This window comes from Urocitellus parryii, chromosome 7, assembly GCF_045843805.1.
Source record: "Urocitellus parryii isolate mUroPar1 chromosome 7, mUroPar1.hap1, whole genome shotgun sequence".
Taxonomy (NCBI): Eukaryota; Metazoa; Chordata; class Mammalia; order Rodentia; family Sciuridae; genus Urocitellus; species Urocitellus parryii.
The window spans coordinates 180545407-180569008 of NC_135537.1; the positions used below are offsets into that span (position 1 = coordinate 180545407).

At 50.2% G+C, this 23602-nt stretch overlaps 1 protein-coding gene across 4 annotated transcripts in view; it reads left to right on the forward strand.

The window, feature by feature from the left end:
* Positions 1-13719: 13719 nt before the first annotated feature.
* Pgs1 (phosphatidylglycerophosphate synthase 1) overlaps positions 13720-23602 on the forward strand; it is a 38030-nt gene continuing 28147 nt past the window's right edge. For all 4 annotated transcript variants that reach the window (XR_013343991.1, XR_013343990.1, XR_013343989.1 and 1 more), the window contains exon 1: positions 13720-13858. Coding sequence is in view for 1 of the 4 variants with exons in the window: in XM_026408436.2 (XP_026264221.2) it covers positions 13725-13858 (134 nt within the window). In the remaining 3 variants the exon portion in view is untranslated. The remainder of the gene's footprint in view (positions 13859-23602) is intronic.

Consider the following 23602-nt stretch of genomic DNA (forward strand, 5'->3'; position numbering starts at 1 on the left):
GGGCTTTGCCAATGCTAGGTTAATTGCTCTCCATGCAAGCTCCATTCCTGGCCTTTTTAATTTTTATTTCAAGGCAGGGTCTTGCAAAGTTGCCCAGCCTGGCTTTGAACTTATAGTCCTCTTGCCTTGGCCTCCTAAGTCACTGGACAATCCATTCATTCTTGTTCTCATTACGTGACTGCTATGACCACGCTCCTGCGCTGAGCACTGTGGAGGACAAGGAGGACTCACAAAGAAGAGCAGTTAATGGATGGGAAAGTGCTTTGTAAATCATAATGCTCCGACACAGGTCAAGTTCATTCATCCCTTCCACAAGCCTCCTTGAGTGCCTTCCTTCGCCAGGCACTGGGTGAAGTGCTGGGAAGACAGTCTGCTTGGGTGAATCCTGCAGGGAGTGGAGGCCACAGGCAGGACCCCTCCTCTCCAGGCTCAGTGCTTTGAGAAAGGGATGGCCGCATTTGCCCTTCTGTGAGACTGATGGTACTTGGGGTAGAGTGGGGGCATTGGGAAAGGGAAATAAAGAGGAAGAAACTTCCCTGAGGTTCCGGGAATACCTAGTGGGAGAGACCCACCTCTCTGAGGCAGGTAAGTCCTAATGCAGCTGTGTGGTACTCAAGGGAGCCTGGGCTTTGCAGCAGGTGCGGGCAGCCTGGACTGCGTGGCCATCAGGAGCTCAGAGTGGGCCCAAGAGAGCAGGGATGATTTGAAGAGGAGAGCTAGGGCAGGGCCAGCAGGCTCCCTGAGGGACTGTGGCTGGAGAAGGTCAGAACAGGAGTTGGGAAGCGGCGCTGGGCTCCCTGCAGCTGTCTCAGGAAACTGAACTGTGATCCAGGCTCCACTACCCAGTAGCTGTGTGACTTTAAGCCATTTAGTCCACCAGCTGGGCCTCGGTTTCGTTATTTGTGAAATGGGCTGATGAGAGCAACTGCCTCATCGTATTGTTGTGAGGACTCATTGAACTAATACGTACAAAGTGCTGAGGACCGTACCTCGCACCTAGGAAGCACTTCATTCATGTTAATTATCACTTTTTGTTTGTTTTTAGTTCTGGGGATCAAACCCAGGGCCCCAAGCTTGCTAAGCATGAGCTCTACCACGGGCTGTACCCCAGTCCAACTATCACTGTTTCAAAAGCACTGGGAAGCCAGGTGTCCTGGTGCACACCTGTAATCCTAGCAACTTGGGAGATTGAGGCAGGAGTATGGCAAGTTTAAGGCCGGCCTCAGCAATTTAGATCCTGTCTCAAAATAAAAATGTATTTAAAAATGGGGAGTCTGGGATGTAGCTCAGTGGTAAAGCGACCCTGGGTTCAATCCCCAGCATGAATGGGGAGCACTGAGGCCTCTTGGACAGAGGAGGAAGGCGGGGGCTCCTGGGGTATGGATGTGGTTACGAGCTGCTGTGTGCTTTGGGAACTAAACAATTCCCATAAGAAGCAATCAAAAAACTTGTTTGTCATCTGAGGTCAGCCTACTGCCACGCTTTCCTTTGGCTCTCTGATTTCTCCATGGCTTCAGGATGAACGCAAACTCCTCGGTGGAGTGTGTACCCCAGGCTGTCTCCTCCACGCCAGGCTGTCTCTGTGAGGGACTGTGCCCCCCAGGCCTGGATCATCGCACCTTTGCCCTCACTGGAGTGGAAGAACCCCATGCACTGGCTGATTGCTACATTCCTTTAAGATGGGGCAGACCCTCAGTTGAATCTTCCAGGGTGGCTCTTTCCACAAGGCTCAAAATGTTTTGTCTACTTGTCCAGTGAGAATCTTGAGGAAGCCGACTATATTTGATTCATTTCTTTGGAACCTGCTATGTAGAAAGCGCTCAAGGAACCTTTAAGCCAGGGATTGATACAGTCTATTTTCATTGTTTTTAGGTGCCCAACCTGCCTTCTTCTAGGGTAGCTCTTGGTTGCTGCTGTGGGACTCAGGCGTGGCTCCCAGACAGGCTAGAGGGTGTGGGTTCTGGGAAGCACCCAGGGTAGTCCTTGGAGATCCTTAGGCCTGCTAATCTGAAGACAAACATGTTGGAAAAGTGGGAGGAGACACTTGGGCCAGTGCACAGCACATTTCCAGGAAGCCACTTCCAGGCAAGGACCCGAGCAGAGAGCGACCCAGGAACATGCTTCTGTCCCTTTATCTGCCGGGTGGCTCAAGGGGAGAGAGCACTACCCGGGTCCAGCCCCTGGGCTCCACCCTGCTGTTTTCCCGTCTAAGGGATTTAGGAGACTCTGGTCTTTTCCTAATCTCTCCATTTGCAGAACTTCTGTGAGGTCAGAATCCCATTTCCAGGCAAAGGTGCTTGCTCATAAAGATAATCATTCACGGTGGAGGGGAAGTACACAGTGGTTTCAGCGGCCCGTGGGGGCTCTACTCCCTCCTGGTATGTGACAAATGCTAAGCACTTCCCCAAACCTCACAGATGGGAAGGAACCCTGGCGCCCATGGGGGCTTGCAGGAAGCAATGGCACAGCCTGTGACACACGGGTGCCACATGTGCTTCCCAGGGGTGACTGTCTTGTCTGTGGCCTCATCTGTCGCCGGGGTAGGGAGGGGGGTAGGCCTCAGACCACCACATTGCTGAATGCCAAGCCCAAGGGCTACTTGTCTCCAAGGCTGTTGGGCTTTGTATGGCACCAGGGGGTGGCCCGGGTGTGACTGCCCTGTGGCCTGACATCGGTACAGTGCTTCAACTGTATGCCAGTCGGCTACGCCCGGGGATGCCCTGGAAGGGGGAGCAGAATCCGGCCTCCTCCCCTCTGGAGTTCTAGTCTGGAGTGGGTGGGGGACACTCCTGTCTCTCCTCGGTTCTGACTGGCGAGGGGTCCTGCCTTCCTGTGCTCCCTGCTGCTCCACGGAGGCTCCCCGTTCAGACTTTCACCTCGCCCTCTCCTCACCTGCTGCAGGGCTATGGCCAGGATGACAGTGGTGGCCAAGATGACCTTTCCCTCGCAGGGGGAGAGGATCGTGGGTCACAGACCAGGTTGACCCTGATCTCTCCCTTTCCTGCTTCAAACAATCCCCAGGGGCGGGCTGTGGGAGGCTGGGACAATGGCCCGCCGCCGGGAAACGGTCTTCCAGTTCGCGAGCTTTTGTTCCCGCCGGGAGGGGCCTGGAGCTAATGAAAAGGTTTGCGGCTCGGGTGTCTCCCAGCGCAGTGGAGGAGTCCTTTCCAGCCTGACATTCCAGGCCCAGCGGCCTCTGGCATTTCCCAGAAAACTGCTGAGGACAGGAGGGGAAAGAAAACACTCGGCCACCCCCCAGCGGCCCACCCTGTTGCTCTTCCTGGTGCCCTGGGGGGATTGGGCTGGCCTGAGGGCCAGGACCCTGCTCTGGTTGGTGCCCTTGCCCTGCTGACAGAGGGGACAGAGGGGAGTGCTCGGTGAGTGAGTGGGGGTGACCTGAGGAGCTGCAGAGATGGAGTGGGCAGGGAGGGAGGGACTTCTCCCGCCTGGGGCAGAGGAATCCACATCTGGTCCCAGCTCTGAGTTGGGGGCAGGGGTGCCGAGAGTTAGCTTCCAGTCAGTTCTCTCCCCTGACCCCAGACCAACAAACCCTGCTCTGTCTGGGGCTGGGGTGGGAAGACTTTCTATTTGTCCAGAAGTGGGGTCCAAGCCTGCGCCTCCGCCTGCTCTTGAGACAGACACAACGGTGGCGGTGGCGTAGTTCTGGGAAACCAGTGGTGCGCTATCTGGGTGGCAATGCAAATGAGTCTGGCTTGGGGCCAGAGTTGAAGTGGCAGTGCCCAGGAAGGAAAGCCCCACCCAGGAGGGCTTGAGAAGGTGAGGCCTACCCTGGGTCACACCTCAGGATGCTCTGGGCCCCAGGTGGCTTGGGAGGTGCCAGGGATGGCAGGGACCAGGTGGACACAGCTCTCTGGCCTGTTCTACCTTGAAATGTCTGTGCTGGCTGCTGGGCCAGGAGAAGGTCATCTGCATTTTGATTGTTGGTGGTGCTGGGGATTGAACCCAGGGCCTGGTGCACATGAGGCAAGCATTCTACCACTACTGGGTGAGCCATATCCCCAGCCCCCACCATCTGCATTTTGAAGCACTCATTGGTATGCGCATCGCTGCCCACTGATTCTTTAAAAAAAAAAAAAAACTTGAATTTTATGTGGCGCTGAGGATCGAACCCAGGGCCTCACACATGAGAGGGGAGCGCTCTACCTCTGAGCCATAACCCCAGCTCTCCCACTGATTCTTAAACAAGTTCAAAGGTCCCAAACCAGCCTCTGTGGTGGAAAAGTGAGTCAGAGGAGTGGGGGCTAGGGTCTCTGTCAAGGACAGGGAGGAGAGAATTTAGGGGTTGACCTTGACCTTGGTGTACCTCTTTTCATGCCTTTCTTCCCCTCTTCCATGCTGCACAAACGGGGCCTCCCTGGGTGTTGTTCAGTGCCTTAATCTAAGGTGCATAAGCCCCCAACTCCCCTGCAGTAATCACAAAGATCGGGAGGAGGCTGGAGTCATTTCTTGCCTCTGCAGCACTTACTTTACAATCACTCATTCACTCATTCCTTGCATGATATTTATTGAGCACCTACTATGTGTCTAGGTGCCAGAAATCGACCAGTCTGGTTCCTCATGAAGCTTCAATTCTTGGGGCTGGGGATGTGGCTCAAGCGGTAGCGCGCTCGCCTGGCATGCGTGCGGCCCGGGTTCGATCCTCAGCACCACATACCAACAAAGATGTTGTGTCCGCCGAGAACTAAAAAATAAATATTAAAAATTCTCTCTCTCTCTCTCTCCTCTCTCACTCTCTCTTTAAAAAAAAAAAAAAAGCTTCAATTCTTTCTGGAAGAACCAGATTCTTTCACAATTGATGACTGGAGTCATTCATTTTGGCCACATTAAGTATAATGAAGAAGAGCCAGAGGGCTGGGGATACAGGTCAGTTGTTAGAGTGTTTGCCTCGAGTGCACAAGGCCCTGGGTTTGATCCCAGCACCACACACAAAAAAATAAGACATGCCAGAGCCGTGGGAGCCTGTTGTGGATTACCTCATCTGCTGGGAGGGCGTCTGGGGGGATTCCCTGAGGAAATGACAGAGGTGGACTGATGGGAAGCTGAGGCCCAGAGAGACCCTGGCCTGGGCCAAGTCTCCCAGATGTGCCTGGCACTTGGGCTGCTGCCCAAGTCTGCTTACCTGGCTCTTGGGCTTCCCCAGGACACTGGCTCCTCTGTCCTCTCTCCTGGTTACTTGAGTGCACACTAAGAGGAGGACTCAGAGCTGGTAGAACCAGGGAAAGCCTGCTGGGGACAGGCATGCTACCAGCTCCAGGGTGCCCAGGGCTCTGCTGCCCAGTGTGTTCCAAACACTCCGCTGTGGGAGGCCAACCTTACTGGCGCTCAGTCACAGAAATGGGTGTGTCTTGCTACAGCCCCATGGGTGAAGCTAAGCTCACCTGTTCCTTGGTAATCTAACCCCTTGCCCTGTTTAGGGTAGAATGTTCCATGGAAGTGCCTTGTGTGTGTCCCCTTCTCTTACTGTGCCCTTGGGTGTGGCCTATCCAGGTGTCAGTCAACCTGCTGGCAGTGGACATCATGAAGATAGACTCAGCCCCCTGACACCTGACCCCTTGCCTCATTTGAATAGCTTCTCCTCAGTAAAAGGGGTCAGCACGTGCTCTCGCTCTCTCTCTTTCTGCGGACCCTTAAGGTCAGAGGAGCCGTCACAGCGACCCCAAAGAAAAAGGTATTTGTGTCTCTTGTGTGGTTATTTCGTGCAGCCCAGTTAGCCCAGTTCAACTAGAGTGACCCCTGAGCCTTTTAGTCGAGAGAATAGAAACCCAGCACTCTGCTTCTTGTCTCCCTCCCACCCCATGAGGGCCTTGACTTCCTGCTTCCAAGCTCAGGCTGAGGCAGCCTGGACCCGAGATGAGAAGTTTCTTCTTCATTCTACCTGTGGGAGGTGGGTCAAGCACTTCTGGAGCTTTGTCCACTGAAAATGCAGTTTATGAATTGGCGAAACAACCTCATGTGTCCACATTTAAAAGGCACATCCCAGTGGCTAGCAGCTTCCTCTCCTGTTCCCTGTCTTCCTACCTGAGGCACCTGGGACCTTTTTTTTTTTTTTAAATAAAAGCAGAAGATGCCAATAAAGTAGTGAACCACAGGCTGAATCCAGCCCATAAATGTATTGGCTGGAAGGCCCATACAGAATTATTTTTTTTATTCATTTACTTATTTATTTGGTACCAAGGATTGAATTCAGGGACACTTGACCACTGAGCCACATCCTCAGCTCTATTTTTTTTTTTTTTTTGCATTTTATTTAGAGACAGGGTCTCACTGAATTGTTCAGCATCTCACTTTTTTTGCTGAGGCTGGCTTTAAACTTGCAATCCTCCTGTTTTCAGCCTTCTGAGCCCGTGGGATTACAGGTATGTGCCACTGCGCCTGGCTCTTTTTATGTTTTAGTTTTGAGGCAGTGCCGCAGTCTGGCTGGGCACAAATCACCGAGCCGCCACAAAGCACTTGTAGGTTCAAACAGGAAACTTTATTGCCCGAACTCCACCAGCACTCCACACACACTCCCTGGGAACTCTCTCCTCCACCGGGCTCCGCGTGCACTCTCTCCGACCCTGCGAGAACTCAAGGAGAACTCCAAAGCAGGAGCACTCCAAAGTAGCAGGCGCCCAAGACAGCAAGAGCCTCTCTATTGCTGGACAGTAAAGGTCTATATACAATTGAATACACAGCTTAACATAACCATCATCATCTCAATGGCTCCCTGGCATCACCTCTCAACCACTCCCTTCTGGCAAAATGCCATGTGTCATCCCGACTGGGCTGTGGCCCTCAACAAGGCAGGGTCTCACTAAATTTCCCAGGCTGGCCTTGAACTTGTGATCCTCCTGCCTCAGGCTCCTGGGTTGATGGGGTTACGGGTGCGTGCCTCTGCACCTGACCCTTGCAAAGTTTTAAAAGAGGGCTCAGAGGAAGAGCATTTGCCTGGCATGGAGAAGGCCCCCAGTTCCATCTCCAGGGCTGAAAACACAACAGAATTTAAAATAACTTTTGAAACAACATTTAAGATCTGGAAATGTTACACCACCCCTGAAACTGGGTTTCCTTTGGAAACACTGGATGCTGTCTCGGCAGTGGGCCTGCCTTCTGCTTCTTCCTGTTGGCCCTTTAGCTGGGGCCTGGGCTCTCAAGCTCAGCACAGCCCCCACCAGCCTGCTCTTCCCCTCCTCACCTGCCAAGGAGCTGCAGAAATTGGGGCTCAGCCTGGCCTCAGCCTTCTCTAGGTGAAAGGACACGACTTTGGGGGGTTTCTTTGGAGTCACTCTCCTAAATTCCCAGTCACTATCCTAAATTCTGCAAATCAGTCAGGCTTGGGCCTAAGCAAGAGATCAGATCTTATTCCACCTGCTCAAGCCTGGTTGGATTTGGCCTGGTCTCAAGCCAGATTGTCCTGGGAGGGGGACACCCTTGCTTCAGCTTCACTGTGGGGGCTGGGCAGTGAGAAGCCAGGAAAGATGGTGGCCAAATGGGCTTTGGCAGGGGAGCCCCCCAGGCACCTGCCCTAGCTCCCCGAGCTGGGACTGGGGAGCCTGGGATTCCCTGGGACATAACTGGCTGCCGAGTTTCCCCACGCTCTGGGCTGCTGGATCACGAGGGCTGCAGCTCCTAGCTGGGGTGGCGCTGGCTGCTTGCCACGCCACAAGAGGCTGAGATTCCCCTGAAACCAAGAGCTGCATTTATCCTGACGTTGACAGAGAAACAAACCAGGATGCTCTGCCCCGGAGGCATTTCCAGAAATTTGGGCTCTGGCTTCTTGTTGATCAAATGCCAGAAAGTCCTGGGCTTCTTTGTGGTGAGGGAACCATTGAGCAATAGGTGTTTTGTTTTGCTGATGACAAGATTTTGACATTGAGAAGTTAAAATGCTAAGTGGGAGAACCTAGCCTGGCTCCCCACCCCTACCCAGGGAGGCTGCTGATCTGGGCTTCCGTGCTGGGCACATTTCTTCTTTGGAACCTCTGGCTCCTCTGGACCTCTGTCTGGCTCCAAAGACTCAGGTTTCTGGTGCCAAAAGACCCAATCTCTTGAAGTTTTAGGGCCATACGGACCTGGCAGGGCCCATGTCAGGTATGCAGTAACAGCTGTAAGGTGAGCAGACTGCTTTTGTGAATCCAGTGTTATAATGAATGCAGCCAGGTTCGTGGCTGCTTTTACAGAGTTGGTATCCTTCTGGCCTAAAGAGTGTAAAATATTTTCTATTGGGCCCTTTAAGAAATGCATGGTGGGGCTGGGGATGTGGCTCAAGCCGTAGCGCACTCGCCTGGCCGGGGTTCGATCCTCAGCACCACATACAAACAAATGTTGTGTCCGCCGAAAATGAAAAAATAAATATTAAAATTCTAAAAAAAAAAAAGAAAGAAAAGAAAAGAAATGTACTAAGAAAAAAAAAAGAAAGAAAGAAATGCATGGTGATTGGTCCTAGTGGCTGGGGAGGCTGAGACAGGAGGATCAAAAGTTCAAGGCCAGCCTCAGGAACTTAGGGAGGGTCTAAGCATCTTAGTGAGATACTGTCTCAAAATAAAACACAAAGAACTGGGGATGTGGCTGAGAGAGGGAGGGAGAGAAATGGAAGACCTTTGTAGGGGCAGGTGGCATTGTTCTAGAACTCAGAAGAATGAGAAGAGCTGGGGAAGGGTGCTCCTGAGCAGAGGGGAAGGACAGACCTAAATAAAGATCCTGTGGAGTTTGAGGTAACAAGAGAAGGCCAGGAGGGCCCGGTGCAGTGCGCACATCTGCAACCCCAGCTGCCTGGGAGGCTAAGACAGGTGAGTCATGAGTTCAAAGCTGGCCTCAGCAAGAGCGGGGCACTAAGCAACTGTCTTTAAATAGAATACAAAATAGGGCTGGGGATGTGGTTCAGTGGTGGAGTGCCCCTGAGTTCAATCCCCGATACCAAAAATATAAACAAATAAAGAAAGAAAGAAGGCCAGGCCCGCACGGACCAAGGGAGGGATGGAGGAGAGGCGGCAGTGGCCCCAGGCAGGCTTCAGCCCATGTGTGGTGTCCAACAGCAGGTGAGCCCTGGGTTGCATTGACCTCGAGGGCTCTGTTCCTGGAGGCAGGCGGGCGGGATGGGGGCTGCTCAGCTTCTTCTTCCCCCTTATTATTTTTGCAGTGCTGGAGGTGGGACAGTGCCTCATGTATGCTAGGCACGTGCTCACCACAGAGCTACAGCCCCTCTGTGTGTGTGCGCGTGCGTGTGCATGTTTGTACGCACGCGCACACCAGGTTATTAAAAAGAGGCACCTATCTGGGCCGAGTGGCAAGTTCAAGGCCAGCCTAGGCAATTTAGTGAGACCCTGTATCAGAATAAAGGAGGGCTGGAGGTATAGCTCAGTGGTGGAGTGTTTGCCTCACAGACATAATGCCTTGGGCTCAATCTCAATGCTGGGGGGCGGGGAGAGAAAGACACCTGGTCAACCTCCAATACCAAGCCCCTCCTGTTCACCTCACCTGCCCCCTCATCATCTTGGTACTACAAAAATATATAGACATGTCTCTTAGTTTAAAAGTGCTAATAACAAGCAACATTGTTCTATAAATCAGGGATTCCTACACTTGATTACACATTGGAATAGTGGGCACTTTTTTTTTTTTTTTTTTTTTTTGGTACTGGAGATTGAACCCAGGGGCACTGAGCCACATCCCTACCCTTTTTTAATATATTATTTAGAGATAGAGTTTCGCTGAATTGCTAAGTGCCTCCCTAGCCTCGGCCTCCTGAGCTGCTGGGACTATAAACGTGCACCTCTGTGCCCAGCAGCCCCAGCCCTTTATGTTTTATTTTGCGATAGGGCCTTGCTAAATTACTCAGGGCCTTGCTAATTTGCTGATGCTAGCCTTTAACCTGTGATCCTCCTGCCTCAGCCTCCTGAGAGTTGCTGGGATTACAGAAGAGGGCATTTGTGCCCAGCTGAAAAAGAAGCTTAGAGAAGGATTCATCAAGTTGGTCTAATAACACAGAAAGGTCAAGCAATGCCAGAGAGGTCTCAGTAGAACAAGAAATAAAGAGAAAGAGAAAACACAGGCCATTTTTTACATTTTCATGGCGCATCAAAGCTGTTGTGCCACAACTTGATCCTGGCGGGAAGAATTACTATCAAACTCACTCAGATGGGTGTTGGCGAAAACTTGCCCCTCCTGTGGCATGCTGCCCCCACTTGTGAGTTCCCTGGCACTTGATCTTCCTTCCTCTCGAATTGCCAGCAGCCCTGTGTTGGGGAGATACCCTGCTCACAACAAGTGTTCGGGGGTGCCTTCCTCTGGTCTTGACATGATTTTCTGTCCAGGGAGTGAATCACAGACAGCTAGGCAGGGTCCCTGGGTTCAGGACCTCCTGGGCTTCCTGCCTGGGAGAGCAGCCTGCTCTTGGGGCAGTGGCCCATCACTCCTGACGTCAAATCTGCTTCAATGAATGGGTTTCCTTTTCCGTTTGGGAACTCAAAGTATCTGTCATCCGTCCCATCAACCTCTCCTTCTCACCCGGGTACCTCCTGTTTGGGAAGGAGTAGCTGGAATAACGAGAAGGTGGTGGGTGGGGGCAGGAGAATGGGCAGGACTCTGTGGATGGGCCCCCTGGTTGTGGGAGGTGAGGTGGGGGGTGGTGTCAGAAGAAGATGTCTCCTCATCGGGGTCCTCAAGGTGTGCATCCAGAGCCCTCGTCAGTGGTAGTAGTATCTGCCCCAGATCATGAGCCCTCCAAGTAGCTTTGGGACACAAGGATGCTCCCAGGTAGGCTCTCTGGCCCCTTGTTATCTGGGAGAGTCTTATCTCCTCAACTAACAAGTGGATTAGCCCAGGTGAGAACCTCCCTGTAGAAAGAATGTGTGTGCTGTCACCCTGTAAATGGAAGCATTTAAAGATTGCTTAATCTCCAGAAGCCATTGTTTAAGATTTTTGCAAGTTCCTGGACTAAGTCAGGGTGGCTTCCCTCTGGTTGTGGCTCAGCCAGTTTCCAAACAGAACAGCCTTGAAGGCCAGGGGCTCTCAGCATGTGGCTTCAGGAGGGACTGTGCCACCCCCCCCACCCCCCCACCCCCCATTGTTTATCCTTCATGTAAACACGGATGAGTACAACTTGCCATGCCATCAATCTCACTGTCTGTTTCTGCAACTTATTTTAGATGGGAAATTCCCAGAGAGATGGTGCTCTGCCTTCAATACCTCACACAGCAAAGAACCACACACGAGAAGCAGCTCTGAGCTCTTTTCAGGATGGATAGGTGGTTAGGGTGCTCCTGAGGTCCACATGGTGCCCTCTCCTGAGTGGGATGGTGCGGCCATGCGGAAGATGCTTAGGAGTGCCTGCCGGGCACTGTGCAAAGAGGAAACATGCCGTGGATGGTCTCATCCTAGTTACTGGAAGTTAGGAAATTTCATGATTCACCATTTCTTTCTATTTTCTTTTCTTTGGTGATACTTTGGATGGAATCCAGGGCTTCATGCATGCTAGGCAAGCACTATATTCCTGGCCCTTTAAATTTTTTCTTTTATTATTTTTAAAATCAACCAATTATCATTATTTTTTAAAATTTATTTTTTAGTTGTAGTTGGACACTCTACCTTTATTTATTTTTATGTAGTGCTGAGGATCGAACCCAGGGCCCCGCATGTGCGAGGCAAGCACTCCATTGCTGAGCCATAACCCAGCCCCTCATTATTATTATATATTTTTTGGGGTACTGGGAATGGAACCCAGGGGCACTTCACCACTGAACTACATCCCCAGCCCTTTTTAAATTTTGAGACAGGGTCTCACTAATTTGCTTAGGGCTTTGCTAAATAGCTGAGGCTGGCCTGGAATTTGCGATCCTCCTGCCTTAGCCTCTAGAGTTGCTGGGATTACAAACATGTGCCACTGTGCCCTAATTAATAATTCCTTAATAATTATCCATTTCTTTCTTTTTTTTTTTTTTTTTTTTTTTTTTTTTTTTTGTGGTGCCAGGGATTGGACCCAGGGCCTTGTGCATATGAAGCAAGCACTCTACCAACTGAGCTATGTCCCCAGCCCCTAATTCACCATTTCTAACTTGGAAAAGTTGAATCAAATTTCACCTAGTGTTTGTAAAACTATATAAACTGGAAAGAAAATGAAAATCAATCTGAGATACTCATTTGATTGCAAAAAAATTTAGGAAGTCCTAAACAGCATCAAATAGTTGACATTAATATTTTGGTGTATTTCATATTGTAGTATCTTTGTTTCTCTCAATTTTTAAAAAAATACTTTTTTTTTTTTTTTTTAGTTTTAGGTGGACACAATATCCTTATTTTACATCTATGTGGTGCTGAGGATCGAACCCAGTGCACCGTGCATGCTAGGGGAGCACTCTACCACTGAGTCACGATCTCTCTCAACTTTTAATGAAATTAGATAGTTTCTATGCTACTCATGGGTAACTGGTTTTTACACATCATGTCACCAGATATTCCTCTGGAACATCACTTTTCATGGAGGTATGGCCTTCACACGCACCAACGTGCCACTGTGAATTTACCCCCCCCCCCACACACACACTACAGATGCCTTCCATGAGTTCCATATCATAAAAAACACTGAGGTGAACATTCTTGTGGGAATGTGTAATTAACTTCCTTGGGATGATCTGGATGTTGTTTTCAGTGTGACCATATCATTTAATTCTCACAGCACCCTTGGGATAAGTAGGATATGATTGCATTTTACAGCTTTTCCAGTTTCCAAGTCCAGCCTTCGTGGATGCTAGCCAGGATTAAAGAGCAGAGCTCCCCTCTCCTGCCTTTCAGAGATCTGCAAGCTTTTCCTTTCCTTTGGCAGTGCTGGGGATTGAATTGAGGACTAGGTAAATTCTTTACCCCTGACCTATACCCCTGAGCCTCCTCCTACTTAAAATTAGCTGTAGAAAGTATTCATGGCTTGCGAGGCATGGTGATGAGTCACCTGGGAGGCTGAGGAAGGAGGATCGCGAATTCAAAGCCAGCTTCAGCAAAAATGAGGCTCTAAGCAATCTCGGTGAGGCCCTGTCTCCAAATAAAATACAAAACAGGGCTGAGGGATGTGGCTCAGTGGTCCAGCGCCCGAGTTCAATCCCCAGTACCAAAAATAAATAAATAAAATAAAAAGAAAAAAGCCAGCCTTAGCAACTTAGTGAGATCCCTGTCACAAAATATTAAAAAGTGCCGGGGACGTGCTTCCGTGGTGGTTAAGCACCCCTGTGTACCCTGTACCAAAAAAAAAAAGAAAAGAAAAAAGCAAAGTGTTGGTGGCTCATAGGCTCGTGTTGTTTCCGTTTACTGAGGTGCAAACCTGTGCACTTCCAGGCGCCAGGGCTGACCAGGGGACGGTCACATTAGGAGGGCGGAGGACACCCTATTTATCTCACAGAGGTTTTGTTCCGTCCGCTCAGGGGCAGCCTGACGCTGACCACGACCGTCCGCGGGGAGTCGGCCCCGGTCCCCGGTGGGCGGCTTGGAGGGTCAGCGTCCAGCAAGACCAGCGCCTCGGGGGCGCGCACGAGCCCGCCCGCCCGCTCGCTCAAGAGCAGCCCGACAGGACCACGGGCTCCGCGGACAGCCGGCCGGGCCCACCGAGCGCGGGCCGCCCCACGCCTGCGCCCTTCCCGCGGGCTCCCGGGGACTCGAGCGCCTGCGCGCTGCCGCCGTGTCCGCGCTCGTGTTTCCAATAAAGTTCGCGCGCGCCGGAAGCGGAAGCGGCGAGTCTCCATGGCGGCGGCGGCGGCGGCGGGGCCGGTGTTCTGGAGGCGGCTGCTGGGTCTGCTGCCGGGCCGGCCCGGGCTGGCCGCGCTCCTGGGGCGCCTGTCCGACCGCCTGGGCAGGAGCCGGGACCGCCGGCGCAGGTGAGGGCGGCCCCCGCCGCGGCCGCGAGCCCTGGAGGCGGCGCTGGGTGCGCTTCGGGCGCCGGCGAGCTGCGGGCCGCCGGCCGCGGGCAGAGCCTGGCGGGGGCCGGGGAGCGCGTGGAGGCCCGGTCCGGGTCCCCTCTGGGCCCGAGACGTGTGTGCCTGACGCCGCCGAGGGCCGGCGTGGCGGGAGTGAATCAGCCGGGCCCGCCCGCGGCGGGCGCGCGGCCCTCGCAGCCCGGCTCGAGAGGCTGTTGGGCAATCCTGAGTCAGTGGCGCTCGGGCGAGGGAAGAGGAACCGCCGAGAGCCCGGTCACGCTGCTCAAGGGCCTGCGCTCTGGAAAAGTACTGGAGTGAGTTGTGTCAATGGTGAAAGAGGCTCGTGGTCTTGGAGAGCAGACACTGGCCCAGAAGGCGCCGGCCTGAGAGGCCTGCTGCTGTCGCTGCTGTTGAAGGAAGGGAAAGGTGATTCTCCTGTGTGCAAATGGATTTCTTATTAGGGACATTTGGCCCTTATGCTCGATCCCCAAGAAAAGGTCTTCCAACTGCATCCTGTAGTTGAGGTTGCATTGTCTTAGGCGTCCCTAGGCTGAGATGGGGCCTTCTTGCTTGTGGGACAGAGACCCGGGTTTCAGTTATGTTCTGATTCTGGGTATGGAGGGGAGCTTGCTCTTATTGAGTAACTGCAAGATTTTCAGCAAAAACTGAAGTTTGATTTAGGGGAACTTTTAGGTGATAGAATCAAGGCAGGAAGGAACTCTTGGAAGCCTACTGATCAGAAGGGCCCAGGTTTCACAATAAGACACCCCCTACCTCCCCACACTCCAGTGTAGAAGAGGTAGTAGCCTCTGTATTTTCCGTAATTGATGCTTAGCCAGAGACCTGTCATTCCACTGGGTCGTGAACTCAGATGATTTGTCTAGCCCCTGGCATCAAATTACTGAGAAGTTTGGTTTAAAGTTTCAAAACATGTTCTACCATCAAAGACAGGCTGTTTAGGTAGGCCCCTTTGTTATGCCCTTTCATATGTCCAAACTGTGAAAACCATGTTATTAATTTATGTTGTCTTTGGAATTGATTATTACCTGGGGCAGTTTCTACAAATTGTTTTAAAAAATATATATAGTTGTAGATGGATACAATGCCTTTTTATGTGGTGCTGAGGATTGAAGCCAGTGCCTTCCACATGCAAGGCGAGTACTGTATCACTGAGCTAGAGGCCCAGCCCCTACAAGTTGTTTTTAAAAAGGCATTTCTCTTGAGAGAGAGAGAGAGAGAGTTTGTGTGTGTGTGTGTGTGTGTGTGTGTGTGTGTGTTTTGAGAGGCAGTGCAGGTATAGGTAGAGTCTAAATTAGTTGACTTCCCAAAGTTTTTTGTAACTAGTGTCAATGGGATGTAGTTTGTGTGGCTCCATATTTCTTCATGATTAAGTTGGGAGGGAGCCAGTTGTTTCTCTGAGTCAATAGTTTAATCAAAAGCTCAGTTTCTTGGGCATTAAGACAAAAGTTCTTGTTTTATACTCCTTGGAAATAATACCTATGGTAGAATTGAGGATAAATACTTTGACCAGTGTTGAGTGATACTGTAGGTTTTTGACCTGTCCTTTGCCTTGTATGGTTTGCAGATTTCTTTTCTTTTTCTTTTTTCTTTTGGTACTGGGGATAAGACTCAGGGGTACTTAACTGAGCCGTATCCCCACCCCTTTTTAAAATTTTTTTTCCCCCCAACCCCCCTTAAAACTTTTTTATGTTGAGACAGGGTCTCATTAAGTTGCTGAGGCTGACATTGAATTTGTGGTCTTCCTGCCTAGCCTCTCTGGTTGGCTGGGATTACTGGTGTGTGCCACCATGCTAGGGCTTGCAGACTTTTTTTTCTGGCTCTTTGTGGCCTGGGTGTTTGGAGTTATTCATGTCTGTCATGGCCACTCACCCACTGTTGGCTGCTGACTTTCATTTCTTCTCCATTGTTCTGCTGCACCTCCCAATTCCTCATTCCCCAAATGATGTGGTTTCTTGTAACTCTCTGATCATTGATTCATTGATAATAGATCTGTGTAGTCATGAGCTCAAGTTATTTTAGATTTCAGCTTGCCAGTCTGACTCAACATTGGGGGGGGGAGGTGCTGGTGCATCCTTGTGGCTAGCAAGAGGAACAGTGCTCGTTGCTTTTACTGCCGTGGTTTCCTTTCAGGCTTAGAAATGGCTGTAGAGACCGAGAACTCTACTTAAGGTCATTTCTAATTAGTGATCTCGAAATACTGTTATTTCCTCTTAAGCAAGCATCTGACTCATTACCATTAGGGAACTCTGGATAATTCATTTATTTGTCACGTGTACAGAGCACTGCTGTGCTAGGTACCAGGGGAAGCAATGGTAAAGATATAGCCCTGCCTTCAAGATGGCCAAACCCATGAACAGTGACAGGAAAGTAAGGCAGAAGGGCATGGTGGTATGTGGAGGCTCCTGGAGGCCACGGAAAGCTTTCTGGTGCTGTAATTGAGCTGTTTTGAAGGAGGAGCAGGAGTAGGCAAGGTGAAGAAGAGGGGGAGTTAGTGTTCAAGGAAGGAGTGCAGTGGCAGGCAGTTCCCAGATTCCATACTCAGTGTCATTTCTAGGAGCTGATGTGAGTACTCTGTAGGCAAGAGGAGAGGACTAGAAGCCAGCCAGCCCTCTGGGCCAAAAGACCCAGGAGGCAAGTTCTATCTCTCAAGTATGATTTCTTTTGCTCATGGTCCAGACCTGAGTGGTCAGGGTTCATGAAGCCAGGAGCAGTGGGAGTAAAAGAGGATTGGATTTAGTCAGCACTGCTTAGGGGTGTAGGGGATGCTTTAGTGACTGTGGATGGTGGCACTTCATTGAAACAGGGAGTAAGAAAGAGGACCAGGCCGGGTGAGGTGGCACATGCCTGTAATCCCAGCAGTTTGGGAGGCTGAGGCAGGAGGATCACAAGTTCAAAGCCAGCATAAGCAACTCAGTGAGACCCTGTCTCTAAATAAAATACAAAAAATACAAAAGGCCTGGGGATGTGGCTCAGTAGTTAAGTACCCCTGGGTTCAATCCCTGGTACCATTAAAAAAAAAAAATAGGACTAGGTTTGGGGATGGTGAAAAGGTCATTGGGGGCCCATTAATTAGTATCCAGGTGCGTGAGATGGAGATGTTCAGTGGGCTGTGGGAGAACTGAGAACTGGAGCTCAGGAGAGGGAGATAGCCTCAGATAGTTGGAGTCATTGGCTATACTGAATGAACTCCTTGTTTGGAGTAGGTGAGACCTACTGGGAAATGGGTCAGGAGGCCCTAGTTTCTAATTTTTTTCTTTTTTTGGTACTAGGGATTGAACCCAGAGGCACTTAACCATTGAACCATATCCCCGGCCCCTTTCGTATTTTATTTAGAGAAAGGATCTCACTAAGTTGCTTAGGGCCTTGCTAAGTTGCTGAGGCTGGCTTTGAACTTGCGATCTTCCTGCCTTAGCCTCTTGAGCCACTGGGATTACAGGCATGTGCCACTGTGCTTAGTCCCAATTCCTAATCTTGACCTTGCTGGCATATATGGAAATATTTTCTCTGTGACCTTTTTCCTCTCCTCCCCCTTTTAACTGATTTTAGTGTGAACTACATGTGCAATAAAGTCTTTTTTTTTTTCCCTGTGGTGTTGGGAATTGAACCCAGGGCCTTGTGCACATGAGGTAAGCACTCTACCAACTGAGCTACATCCCCATCTCTGCAATAAAGTCTTTATTTTTGAATGTAAATCCCATTTTCTCTATTCTACATGCATGAGTGAGTGTGTGTGTATGTGTATGTTGGAGCTTCCTCACTTTCCTGAGTTGTAATGGGAAACAGGTAACCAGTGTACAGTTCTTTTTTTTTTAATGTGGTGTTGAGGATCGAACCCAGTACCTCACACGTGCTAGGCTGCCCCAGCCCCCAGTGGATACTTCTTTAATTAGGTTTTATTACTGTGAAATTGGCAAGTCCTAGTCAGTTGTTTAACTTGTCAGTAGTTTGTTTTCTAAGGAATCACCAGATTTTCCAAAATTACTTTTGAATTTTCTGATGTTGGGATGCAGTCCTCTGTTATGCATTAAGAGTTTGGATTAGGGCTGGGACTGTAGCTCAGTGGTAGAGTACTTGCCTCACACAGGTGAGGCACTGGGTCTGATCCTCAGCACCACATAAAAACAAACGAACAAATAAATAAATAAATATATTGTGTCCATCTACAACTGAAAGTATTTAAAAAAAGAGTTCAGATAAACCCACTCTTGGTTTACTTATAGCAGAAGAATGGATAGAACAGGGATAATTTGGAATCAAAACATCATTTTCTCAGTAATTCAAATTAGTATTTTTTGTTTGTTTGTTTGTTCCTGGGGATTGAACCCAAGGGTGCTTTACCATTGAACTACACCGCCAACCCTTTTTATTTTGAGACAGGGTCTTAATTGCTCAGGGCCTCACTAAATTGCTAAGGCTCACCTGGAACTTGTGATTCTCTTGCCTCAGCCTCCTAAGTGGCTGGGATTACAGATGTGTGCTACCACACCCTGACCAAATAATTCACATTTGATCTTGCTATGCATTGGAGTAAGCTTAGTAGTTGGCTGACTTTCTCAGCTGTAGCTTCATTAAGTTATTATTGACATGAGTGTCCCTGAACATTGTAGCTGGACTGAATTAGGCCCAGTCAGTTGTGTAGGCTAGGCAGATGGAAAATAGCCGGGGATTAAAATGTTCTGATAGGTAATCCTCTTGTAAATAGCGTGATCTGATTAATGTAAACGAGTCAGTTCTCTACTGCCTGTAGTCAGCCTGGCTGCAGCCCTTTGGAGTCGCAGAACATGTGACTGGTTCTACTTGGGCACTTTGATGTGCCTGGTGCACTTGGCTACCCTGGGGCGTATTGTGAGTTATAAATATATTTTAGATCTTTGGGCCCCCAGTGGAATGGACTTCCTTTGGCCGAGCCAGGAGGAGAGTCATCTGGTCAGCCTGTAGCCCAGTGCTGGCAGCCCTGGCCTCACGCCGCCTTGCTGGGGGAGTTCAGCAGGCCATCGGTCTTTGGTAACCTACGGGAATCCACATCATTTCCCTTACTTGGGTTCAGGTCTTGCGTTAGTCAGGAAGGGCTGCCTGATGCTAGGGTTGCAGGAAGTATGGGACCTTGGTGTAGTTTTTCAAGTCCTTCTCAGGAAGTGTTATGACTGTTGCTTGTTTCTCATCACTTGTTATGTTTAAACGTGTATGGACGAGGTGGGGGTGGGGTTTTCTTAAAAAGTAGTTTCTGAAAATACAGCAGTCCAGAGAGTTCAGTTTCTGTTAAAGACTTCTTTCTTTCTTTTTTTTTTTTTTAAAGAGAGAGATGAGAGAGAGAGAGAGAGAATTTTAATATTTCTTTATTTTTTTTAGTTCTCGGTGGATACAACATGTTTGTTGGTATGTGGTGCTGAGGATCGAACCCAGGCTGCACGCATGCCAGGCGAGCGCGCTACCGCCTGAGCCATATCCCCAGTCCCAAAGACTTCTTTCTTTTTATGTCGTTTTGTACAGATTTGGATGGGATCCAAGCCACAGAGTTTGTCCCACGAATCTTATGGTTTCAGCAGAGCTTGTGGACCCTTAGAGGGTGACTCTGAGCTCACTCAGTGGGATGCTTACCTAAAGCCCCATGTGGGGGCAGGGAATACGACCCCTGACTGTCATGGGCTTGTGAGTGGGTCTGAAGACAGTCTTCCAGCTTCACTGTACTCTTTGTTCAAAAACCTACATGTCCTCTTTGGAAAAGACCCTGAGAAATAAGCCTACAACTTGTGTTCCTTTGGTAGTGGGTGCCATTAGGTACTGCAGTTCCATGGGAAGCAGACGTGTGTCCCAAGGTGTACTTCTAGGTTTCAGTGAACCTCCAGGCACATCATTGCACACCTAGAGGAGAGACGAGTTGTGCCAGTGTTTTTCCATGAGACACATGCAGCTTTAGAATGTTTGGTGAGATGAGAAACCCATTTCCTCAGAGAAGGGACAGACATTTTTTTCCTGTTTTCCCAGAGGCTTTTGTAAACAGGTATGCTCCATAGCCTCTCAGCTGCACAGATTATCCTGAACTCAGTCTCACTGCTGTCTCCAGGCTTCTCTTAGTTGGGTGTTAAGGGAGTGTGTTGTCTTCCTGATGGGCCAGGCAGACTTTACTATCCTCGCTTGGTGGCTGCCCCCATCCAGGAGCTGAGGGATAAGGGCTGTGCACTTGCTTCAGGTGGCTGAGATGAGGGTTTTCCTGGAGACAGAGGGAACTTGGTGTACCGCTCCCTTCAGACTCATCATGCCCACTCGCCAAGGCCCTGTCTGGGTGAAGAAATGGATTCCCAGATAGGGGGATTTATCTGCATTGTTCACGGGAAGCCTTGAATCATATGACTGAACCTTTACACAGGCAGGTGTCCTGTGGGCATGGCTGAGATGGGTGATTCACAGGTGCTGTTTTACCTTTAGGATTCTAGGCAAAGATTGCTTTGTGTTGTCTGACTTTGGTTGTTGTTGAGGTTTACAGGTTGAAGCTACTAGAAGCTGGTGCAGCTTCTGGCCATGGCACCTGGAAGGACCACCTGCTCTTGCCCTGTCCTCCGAGTGCCCCCATCATTCCAGAGAAAAGGAGTGGTCCTTCAGAGAGGCAAGACTGTTAGTCTTGTTATCTGGTGCCTCCCTACCACTTCCTCCTTCTGATAACTAGAATGGGTACTAGATGGTATCTAGAAAGAGAAGACATGGCGGGGCAATTCTATATGTGGAAGTCTTGTGTGTGCACTGGTTTAGTTCTCTAAATGGTGACTGTGACACTGGTTTATTTCTCTAAATGGTGACTAAGATGCAAAGCTTGCCTATTTTGGTGACCACAGCTTCTGCCTCCTCAAATCTCTCAGGGCTTAGTTTTTGGTGGGATGTGGTTTCTCAGAATCCTCCTGGTGTGAGGGGAAATGCATGTGCAGGTGGTCGGCTGAGACTAGAATTACTGTGCATTGGGGCTGCTGCTAGCCTGGGAAAATTCCCAGGAGTTGCCTGTGGGAAGCCAGGGATTCCTGGGTTCTGATTGAGGTGAGAGGAAAGAACAGGCCCCTGACAGGCCCTGGAGAAGCTCGTCCTGCAGGCTCAAGAGGAGTCATCTGCCTAGCTGATGCACTTCATTTGGATTTTGAGTGTCACCTGTCCAGGTGGATGTCCTTGGTGTGTGGTGTGGGACTCTTTACAAGACACTTGCTCCCTTTCAGAGCACCTTCCTCTTTGGGGGAATAAAATGGGTGCTTGAAGGCTGAGCCTCCTCCACAGTGAATAGGTGAAACCTAATTGGCTTCCAGCTTCTTCTCCTCTCTAACAAAAATAAACCTGTCAGTACACAGATTAAACAGGAAGCCAACACAAAAAGGCCTTCAACAACTCTTGGACCCAGGCCCTGGTGGAACATTCCCAGGGAGCACTGCCTGGCAGGGAAGAGACCTGCCTGGGCTAGCCAGCCCTTGGGCACTGAGGCTCATGCTACCCGGTGGCTGCAGGGGCGGTGCTCTTGCTGGCTGTTGGAGATGGTGGTGGACCCTGACTACTGCCTGAGCCCTGTGTGCGCGAATGTGCTCTGGACTGGCTGTTGAGGTGCTCCCGGGTTTTCTGCTGGGAAAACATCCTTGCTTGGAACCTCCTTCCCTCGTGGTCCCTGTTTGAATTTTGCTGGTTTTTCAAGGCCTGGTCGGGGCAGGCTACTGTGAAGCCTCACCAGTAGCTGCTGGCAGCCCTGGCTTCCCTCTTGATCCCTTGAATCATACATACCACTCACCATGTATTTTGACATTTAATTAATTTTAGTGTCTTTTTTTTTTTTTTTTTTTGGTACCAGGGATTTAACTATTACTAATAAACCACATCCCCAGCCCTTTTTATTTTTGAGATAGGGTCTCACTAAATTGCTTAGGGCCTTGCTAAGTTGCTGAAGCTAGCTTGGTCTTGTGATCCTTTGCCTCAGCCTCTCGAGTTGCTGGGATTACAGGCGTGTGCCACTATGTCTGGCTAATTTTAGCATTTCTGCTTGTGTTGTTCTTAAGTGATTCCAGGTGTATAAGCTAATGGGCCACTGTGACTGTGGAGGTGGAGACTGTTGAGCTCTTTGTGTGCAATGCATCTCTGCAGTATGTGGCAGGGGTTCTCTGGAGGGCTGGGATTAGGCTTGCACTGTTGCTCACCTCTTCTCTGTGACTGGGCCAAGGAGTGTGTCCTCTCTTTCCTCTCTAGGAGTTGGTGTGCATCTCTCAGCCCATGTGGAGGCTGTGTGATGCCAGACCACTTGGTGTGGAGTGGCACAGGTGGAGACCTGGCCCTTTCCTGGGTGGTCTGAAAGGTGGGAAGAAGAGCTGTGAGGCAGGGGTGTGCTGATCTTATACTACTGTGCATTGCTACTGCAAATATATCACATTTCATTCCTTAGATTTTAGGCCCCATTGGGGGCTTCAAATTGTTGTTACACAGCTTTCCCATTGTTTCATTGTCTTCTGTTGGGTCATGGGAGCCTTCCTTCTGCTCTCAGGCCTGGCAGGTGTGTGGCCCATATTTTGTGAAGTTGAGGCAGCTTATTTTTGAGCTGATGACAGTAATGTCGCCCTCCCCCAGACCATGGGAGAGAACTGCTGCTTTCCCACCTCTGCAGTGGGTCACCGAGGCCTGTTCCAGTCTTCCCAGGATCTAGAGAGCTGGCACCTTCCTGCATTGACAAAAGTTTTCTTAGTAGCGAGTTGGCCCTGATAGACTGGTGGGCTTTCTGGGAATCACAGCTGTGGGCCATCTGGCATCTGTGCAGGGCCATTAGGAACCCTGGAAGATTCAGTGCCTTATCATGAAGCAAGCAAGTGAAGTCATCTTCCTGGAATTCGTGGCCATTCAAGCCTTGGGGTGTTTGAGCGTCTTTTCCCCAGAGTCCCTTTGGAGGTCACAGGCTGAAGAGGGTTTTCCTGCTGCTGTTTGTAGGACTGGGATTCAAACAGGGTGGGATTTGTGTAGGACTCTGGGTGTTCAGGCCAGCAGAGATGTAGCTCCATGAGCAACCCCAGTTCCTCCATCTCAGCCCAGGGGAGTGTGGAGTCTGTGCCGGAGGGGCAGCTGGCTCGAGATGGGCATAACCTCCAGGGAGGATGTGTCTGCTGGTGAAGTGGCCTTTGTCATCATGGCCAGCATCTCGAGATAGGCCCCCTTTCCTAACCTTTTTCTGCCCCAGCCTTTCTCTCCAAATGTGAGTTTTAAAGAGAAACACATATTTTTCCGAGTCCTTCCTTGAACAGAAACTCTTTTGAGTCGTGGGCGGGGCTGTGGTTGTAACCCTCAGACTTTCATTAGGCTAACCCTTTTAGATATCTGTAGGCAAGTTTTTCTTTCCTTTTTTTGGTGTTGGGGATTGAACCCAGGAGTGCTGTACCACTGAACTATACCCTCAGTCTTTTTTTTTTTTATTTTGAGATAGGGTCTCGCTAAATTGCCCAGGCTGGCCTTGAACTTGTGAGTTTGCAGAGCTTCATCTGCGCTCACCTTTTTTTTTTTTTTTTGGTACCCGGGGTTGAACTCAGGGGCACTCGACCACTGAGCCACATCCACAGCCCTATTTTGTATTTTATTAGAGACAGGGTCTCTCTGAATTGTTTACGCCTCACCATCGCTGAGGCTGGCTTTGAACTCGCTATTCTCCTTTCTCAGCCTTCTGAGCTGCACCACTGTGCTGCT